Genomic DNA, 8,605 nt, shown 5'->3' with positions numbered 1-8,605 from the left:
AATTTTATTAACCAAACCATTACCTCAGCAGGAATGTCTTCGCCACCTTTATGCCCAGTTTAAGAGTTAATGTGTAAGAGGGAAATATACAGTTACTGTACTGTACTTAAAATTTTAGTTCAAGGCTTGAAGCTTATGTATACACCATCTGTTGCTGAAAATTATTCCTATCAGAGTAAATGTTTTTTTTATAATTATGTATTTTATTTATATTATGATGATGCTGTACACAGCAGATGTTGGTACAATAATTTAAGTGTTCTGTTTGACAGTTTGTAACAAAGCATGATGTAATATGATAACTGAGCAGCAATAAGAGCATTAACTCCAGCAGGAGTACTTGTAAACTATTTTCAAATCCTTTGGTATAGTATTTATACATTCCTAAGAAAAATAGCATTCATCCGTTTTTTTGTTTTCTTAACCATTTCCCCACTTCAGGTACAACTGTCAAAACAATGTAATTAATGTCTTCAAATAATGATCACACTATTGAAAAATAATGTGATCATTATTAATATATTTTCATTTGCAGAATAAACTTTTAGGTCTGATTACCCAAACTTTGGTGCATCTATGAGTAACTTTAAAATTCTAATTTTATTCTAATTTTATTTCTAAAACTGAGATTATTCTAGGAATACTAAAAACCTCTTTTTTTTTTTCTTATGCAATGTAATTATTGGTATTTCCAGGTTTAGTGCTTAGTCTGATTATATTATTATTATTGGTATTTAAACCCATTAATGATACAGTACCTTCATTCACAGAATTTTACCTATCCTCCTCTTCCCCAGGCATTGTGACCCATATAGGTCTAGCACCTTTTAATATAATCAAACTAAGCACTAAACCCGAGCTGCTGTTTAAAAATGAGAAATTGGAACCATTCTTGTTTCCCTGGCACTACATGACCCCTACAGATTTTGTGCTTCCTCATTAATAAATAAAAATAAAGATGTTTAGCATTTTCACATATGCATAAAGATTCTCAAATGAAAAAAGTATTAAAAGGAAAAAAAGATATTTTAAAATTAATTACAATTTATTGAATGAAATAACAATATTATTATTATAATCAAAAAGAAGCGCTAAGCCACAAGGGCTATACAGCGGTGAAATAACAATAGATTATGTGTATCTACTACATTTTAAATAACTGTAAATTATTTATTTTTGCACCTTTAATTAACTCATCCACATAAAACCTTAATTTGTAATTGGATAACAACTAATGGAGAAGTATCAAAGAGTTTTAAGATGATGATGATGAACCAAACCAAGAGGAACTCATAGCAGAGAAGAGTGAGGCAGCACTGCGGGACGCTGACAAGGTTGCTGATGACCTCTCTCTGTGGGCTGTTGATGGACTACTCTCAGCCTGAGTGGTTAAACAAAACACAAGAATACAGTATAACAAGTCATACAGAACATAACATCACTTCTTTGACTTCTCATAGAACTCAAATAACTATAGACCAGTTTTCAATAAATTTGTAGTTCCAGAAATCTAACATTACTTCAAACTGCTGATAAATAAATGTTCGGTTACCATAAATAAAAACTAATTATCAACATACCATCATCACATGCTGATAAGCTTTAAAATTATGACAGACCATAAAACATGTAGATACACACAGGTCATCACCATGCTAATTTGTTAATTAAAAATGTAAAAAACAGAGAAAAAATAACCATTTTTTTAAATATCCCAGTAATAATTACTCTTTTCACCCCAATAACAAATATAGGGTGTTTAAAAACGTGTACACAATACAGAAACATATACGTACAATTACAAATGAAAATACATAGTAATTTTGTAAAACAAGTGTCATACAATTCACTATTACAATGTTTGATATATTCTACATTAGCATCTAGGAACTGTTAACAGTAGCAATCGTACTCTTACAAAGGTTTCTGCTAAGATAGCTGCACATTTGCGCAAGAAAATGAGCAAGACTACTTAATTTTATACATAAATTCTTACCATGTAGGTTCACTATTATTTCAGGGTTAAATGTGCGTCACAATAATTTGTATAATGTCTTTTTCGGAGTATACATATCTTTAAGTGCAACGTACAGTACTTTAAAATGTAAAAATACACCAAATAAATAAAACTTCTAAATGTGTTAATAAAAACAATAAATATACACTACAGTATACCAGTTTTGGGTTCTCAAGTCCCTTGTACTAGTGCTGGGTTATAACATACATTAACCAAAAAGGTTATTCTCTTTCCACAAACTTCACAGGCAAAATATCCACACTGCATACATTCTAAATTTATAATCCTCTCAGAGAAGGTTCCTTGACACTGGTAAGGTGCTCTTGATCTGGGGAATTGGGTTTGTGCTCCAGTTCCCTGAATTAAGCCTGAATACCTTCTACATTCCCCCCCACAGGCGCTGTATAATCCTACGGGTTTAGCGCTTCCCCCTTGATTGTAATAATAAAAATAAATTTATATTAAGTAGTTGACAACAAATCCTAAACCATTATTGTTATCACAACTCCACTTCTCCTCCATACTACATAAATTTGTTTGTTTTCTCCCAAGACTGTTAACCCTTTCACTGTCAAGACCTCTTATCCTAAACTCATTCTGTGTCGAAAACTTTTTGAAAAAAAAAAAATTTTTCTTACCAAAATCTTAAGAATATTTTTCTGAGCATTTAAAAAAAAAAAAATTGTGATCAGTACTTACGGAGATATAGAAGCGTGAAGTTCACAGAAAGTGAACCGTTTACGGCAACATCAGCGACTGCCGCTCACTCAGTAATATTATTTTTACTTTTATTCTATTTTATTCTTTTATTTTTTAATATTTTGTAATTTTTGTGGCCTGTGAGACCAATATAATGTGTAATGTATATATATCCATTCGTATGCAACACAACCGCACATATATCATTACATTGTTTACAAAAACCTGTTTGCACAAACCAACAATAAAAAAAAAAGTTGTTTATTAATATTGTTCTATATATATACATCTTTCTTCTTCTTTCAACACACCGGCCGTATCCCACCGAGGCGGGGTGGCCCAAAAGGAAAAACGAAAGTTTCTCCTTTTACATTTAGTAATATATACAGGAGAAGAGGTTACTAGCCCCTTGCTCCCGGCATTTTAGTTGCCTCTTACAACACGCATGGCTTACGGAGGAAGAACTCTGTTCCACTTCCCCATGGAGATCTTGTACATGTATGTGTAGTGTGACCTAAGTGTAAGTAGAAGTAGCAAGACGTACCTGAAATCTTGCATGTTCATGAGACAGAAAAAAGGACACCAGTCACAATGACGCATTACAACCACCACCACCTATTACCCACACCATCTTCCCCAATAAGTATGCTGTCTTCCCCAATAAGTATGCTGTCTTCCCCACCACCCACATGGAAATAAGTCACTCTGTCTGGCTTTTTTAGGTTATCCTAGTTTGATGGTCATCTGTTTTTTCAGCACTATTTCTGATATCCTGGGCATTGCTTTTATTCACAAACTCCTCAAAAACCATGAAATTCATCTTCACTAACACCTCTATCTGTGTTAGAACTATCACCTGGGAAGAGAAGAGTCCCAATTTGCTGGGGAGTGAGATATTTTTTACTGCGAGGCATGGTAAACAAGGACTACTGTAATAGCATTCCCACAATGCAATGCGAGTGCCCTAATTTTTTTATACTGCACACACTGACAACGCAGATCCATTCTCTCACATGCAGGCCTGCCAGCTTTCTCCTGCTAGATCTGAAGCCTCTAGAATTTTGGCATAGTACTATGGCACCAACACTGGCTTGTAAACCGTAATACTACGGCACCAACAATGCAAGGGTTAAAAACCACTATAATATATTCATAATATATTCATGGAATGGGAGGCAATCAGAACTGATACAAGGCATAGTGGGGCAGCTCTAATTCCTTGTATCAAGAGCCCTTCACCTGCATCAAGGTGCCTTCCCTCATTTCATGAGTAAAAACTATTTACAGTATACCTAGCTTTGTACTATGGTATTTATGTACTTTTCCAATTCTTTCTTTCAACACACCGGCCGTATCCCACCGAGGCGGGGTGGCCCAAAAGGAAAAACGAAAGTTTCTCCTTTTACATTTAGTAATATATACAGGAGAAGAGGTTACTAGCCCCTTGCTCCCGGCATTTTAGTCGCCTCTTACAACACGCATGGCTTACGGAGGAAGAATTCTGTTCCACTTCCCCATGGAGATAAGAGGAAATAAACAAGAATAAGAACTAGAAAGAAAATAGAAGAAAACCCAGAGGGGTGTGTATATATGTGCTTGTACATGTATGTGTAGTGGGACCTAAGTGTAAGTAGAAGTAGCAAGACGTACCTGAAAACTTGCATGTTCATGAGACAGAAAAAAGGACACCAGCAATCCTACCATCATGTAAAACAATTACAGGCTTTCGTTTTACACTCACTTGGCAGGACGGTAGTACCTCCCTGGGCGGTTGCTGTCTACCAACCTACTACCTAGGACTTTTCCAATTCTATGTTTCAATCTATCTGTCCATAGTATTTACTATTCTTATTATTATTAATCACAAAAAATGCTAAATCTATATGGGTCACAAAGCACAACTACCATAGGCAAGTACACTACAATATTTGTTTACAATATTCTACAGAAAATTTGTCTTGCCATTTATCTAATCTTTGTCCATTCTACTGAGATACCATCCGGCAAGTCTTATATTAGTACCTTCTGGATCTCAACTCAGAATTCTACCATTATTAGCAAACACTTTGTAGCATTCTTTTGGCACCAGTTTTTGCTTAGTTTATAACTGTTACCTTTCGTTTTTCTTGTTGATGGTGCTAAAAAATCATTATTTTCCACTTACCATTTTTGGGTCTTATATGTGGGTATCATATCTCTGTAAGTCTTATCAACCAACAAGCAAATTTTAAGCATATTCAGATTTTCTTTGTAACTCATATTTCTTGGAATTGTGAGCTATCTTGTAACATATCTTTGGACTTTTCTAGAGTATCCAGTTTCTTTTTTTTTAGGCATGAACACCACACCACTGCTGAATAATTTTGTTAAACCTAAGCTGGGAATTACTTTATTATCCTTTGCCATCCATGTATAAAAATAATAAAGAATAAAGATTATATTTCTTTGCAAAGGTTACAACTAGTTATTTGGAAGTCTGTTAGAGGTAGTACATGGTTTTCACTATGTACTGCATTCACAGGAACTTCTGTTGACAGTCTTTTGTCTATAATTATTCCAAGAAATCTCTGTCTTTTACTTTCAATATTTAAACACACAATACATATTTTTCATGTAGTCTGTCATAACTTTCTTCCATTTCTATTACATTAAAATTCATCATCAAACTATGATTCCATTTTCTCATTTTATCCAAGCATTCTTGTAGGATTGACAGCTACTAATATTACTGGTATTTATTTTGAATAACAATTCCTCTTTTGCTTTGAATGAAACCACTTACATGAAGACACTGAACCACAGCTACATACTCAAATTTGGGTGAACTTAAGTTCTTAGACCTACTGCTCCATCTTTCAACTGAGTCTTCAATACCACTGCATAGATAATTCCACTTAAAGTGCTCTTACATGTAGGAAGTATGGTGTAATATTTATTCCTCTCGTAGTTTATCCTTTATTTGTGTCTATGTAATGTTTTCCTCCCAGCTAGTGCTCTTTTTCTGTGGTCTTTTATCCCAGTGTCCAATTTCATTACTTTGCACCTACTGGGACTGAATGCCTGGTACCAATTGCACCACTCCTATAGCCTGTTCATCTTTCTCTTTTGTCTTATTTTCATAAGTCAACTGTAGGCTTATTCTTGGAATTATAGAAAACTTCCCATTTTTCAAGTGTGTTGATACTCTCTTCTGTAGATGACTGGTTTGCAAAGTTATTTTGTTCCTCTCTCTCTATGTTATTATTCTATTAGGTGTTGTTACCTTTTATGTACCTACTCTTCAAGAGACACTAAGAGCCTCATAACTTAATAATTTTGTGAGGTTTGCCCATTTCCTTTCTACCTCTTTTAGTTGCCTTTTCCTAGGTGTAAAGAAGCTAAGGAATCCTATAATGAGTTCCTTTGACACACCTCTGTCATTGTTTCATTATTATCACCTGATCTTTTACTGTAATTTTTCTCTTGCCTTGGTTACGTTGTAGCTGTGTGTGTTTTGTCTGTGGGTCTGCAAATGTGTTCATGCATACACCATTACAGCTTACTGTAATTTGTTATTCAAAACAAACAAAAATATCACTTCTCATTGCAAGTCTATACACAGTATTATTAATTTCATGCCACACGTGAAATAGTAACATACTTAAGAGTACTCCTCTGTGGAGATAACATATATGTGCTGAAACAATGATAATGTATGAGTGCCCTTATACGTATACATAAAATGACAAACATAATTCAGTAACACAGTTTTACTTAAGAAACATTATCATATATCTCACAAGGAAATCAAATTAAAATTATGAAACATGGTATATTTCTAACAAGGAATATAATCCAATAATAAACAAACACATACATACACGCAAAAACAGACAAACACAAAGAGACACACATACACAGAGTATATAAATGTACTGCTTGCTATTCAGGTCAAATAGACTAAACTTCCCTAAAAACAGATCATTCCTGAAAATTTCTTAAACACATTCATAGGTATATTTTTATAAATATTATATACAAATCTATATGATATTCAAATTTTAATTTTTAAAGCAAAACTTAGTAATTTGACCTAACTTTGCTAAAATTTATGCAAGATAATTTAACTGACTCCTATAAAATGTATCTCAGGGCTGTCTAAATTTAGTTACTATTATTATCAGTGAAATATATTAATCTCAAAATGTTCAGACTGACATATGCAGAGTTACTGAAACAAGGATTTTACACTCTTGCTTGTTTAGAAAAATGATCACTGCTTTATGGGCCAAGATCACAAGCTCTTCCTAACAGGTAACATATATACATTCATACATACCAGTAGATACATATACACACACACTAAACATTTGTCTTACCTTCAAAGTATCTTGTTTTGAAGTCTTGTCACCAATGGTGTCAGCAAGTGAGAGAGAAGGGCTAGAGATGGAGCTTGGAATAGAGGGTCGTGAAGAAGGAATAGGAAGAGGTACATTGGAAAATCGAGGAATTTCCACAGGCATGACGAGTGGAAGGGCATTATTGCGTGATGCACCAGATGATGATGATGCTGAAAGTCGACCCATTGTAATCTGGCGATCTCTTGATAACACAGCTCCCAGAACCACCTGGACACCACAATCTCAGATTTAGAAATCTGCATTTTAGGCCTTGTGCTGGTTATTAAATTACAGTACTACATTATTACAATGTCCAAACTCAAATTTCAATCTGCTCTTATTTTAAATGTCATTTTGAAGTAATGCCCCAGTAAGTTTTGTTTCCAGACATTTACTTCATTTGTTATTATCAAAATGCTATCTGGCTATTGGCTACTCCTCTTCATTGATATAGAAAATATCTGTAGGCCAATGATAGCTGTACTAAGCTCAATCAGGGCACGAACAATTAAATTCCACATAAAATGAATTTTCAAAACATTGTGTGAATTCCAGTGATCACACAGTGAATGTATTTTACATATATTGAATTACTAATAGAAAAGGAACATTGCATAACAACTAATTGGCATAGCACAAACTCACATAGAGCACATATTACGGAGTGTACCAGTAAGCAAGTATGTTTTTTAACATATTAAATGAAGATATTGCTTTTACCACTTAGGCTGGATTATTTACCTTATGATTTTCACAGTACCATGAGAATTAGATATATAAAAAATTAATGTAAGCGCTGCAGCAAAGAAAAGGCTAAAGGCAGTGGAGTCATGTTTCAGAACTTTGTGTGGTGTGAATATTATGTAGAGAATTCAGAGCATTCTAGAAATTAGAAGTTGGTGTGGAGTTTCCAGAGGGCTGAGGAGGGGTTGGTGAGGGACGTTTGTGGATTAAGAGCAGTTCAGGATGACCAAGAGGGTGCATAAATTTGGGGTTAGAGGAAGGAGAGGTAGGGGTCATGCCCGGAAGAGCTGAAAGCAAGGAGCAGGGAGATGTAAAGACGGTTTTGAGTGATAGGGGCTTTAGCACACAGCAGGCTCATAAGAGCATTTCAGTTCGAAGTGAATGAAGACAGGTGGTTTTTATGGCCTGACATGCTGTTGGAGTGTGAGCAGGTTAACATTTATAAAGGGATTCGGAGAAACTAATTTCCAGAATTTGAGTCCTAGAGGTGGGAAGAACAGTGCCTGCACTCTAAAGGAGGGGTGGGGAGGTTGCAGTTCAAAGAGTCTCTGGAATTGTATTTTCTTTTTCTGAGTCACCTTACCTAGACAGGAGATGGCCAATGTGTTTAAAAAATTAACAATGTTAATCTAAATGATGAACACTGCCATGTTCATGTTGAAAAAAATTAGGTACAAAATCAAATGCTTGTATTTTATAGAAGGCACAACAACACTTATGTGTAACAACTTTATTGGATACTAATACTGTACAAATACACCTACCA

General features: G+C 34.5%; 1 protein-coding gene across 3 annotated transcripts in view; it reads right to left on the bottom strand.

The window, feature by feature from the left end:
* Nucleotides 1-1,108: 1,108 nt before the first annotated feature.
* Cog1 (conserved oligomeric Golgi complex subunit 1) overlaps nucleotides 1,109-8,605 on the bottom strand; it is a 35,704-nt gene continuing 28,207 nt past the window's right edge. For 2 of the 3 annotated variants that reach the window (XM_070095031.1, XM_070095030.1), the window contains exons 19-20: nucleotides 7,075-7,323; nucleotides 1,109-1,381 (exon numbers count right to left, since the gene is read on the bottom strand). In XM_070095031.1, coding sequence (XP_069951132.1) covers nucleotides 1,256-1,381; nucleotides 7,075-7,323 — 375 coding nt within the window. In that variant the 3' untranslated portion in view covers nucleotides 1,109-1,255. Of the gene's footprint in view, nucleotides 1,382-6,356; nucleotides 6,393-7,074; nucleotides 7,324-8,605 lie in introns of all 3 variants that reach the window. The other variant, XM_070095032.1, reaches the window with a different exon arrangement.

The sequence above is a fragment of the Cherax quadricarinatus genome, chromosome 48 (assembly GCF_038502225.1).
Source record: "Cherax quadricarinatus isolate ZL_2023a chromosome 48, ASM3850222v1, whole genome shotgun sequence".
NCBI lineage: Eukaryota > Metazoa > Arthropoda > Malacostraca > Decapoda > Parastacidae > Cherax > Cherax quadricarinatus.
Note: the sequence above shows the minus strand (reverse complement) of the source record. Positions and strands in the feature narration are given on the sequence as shown.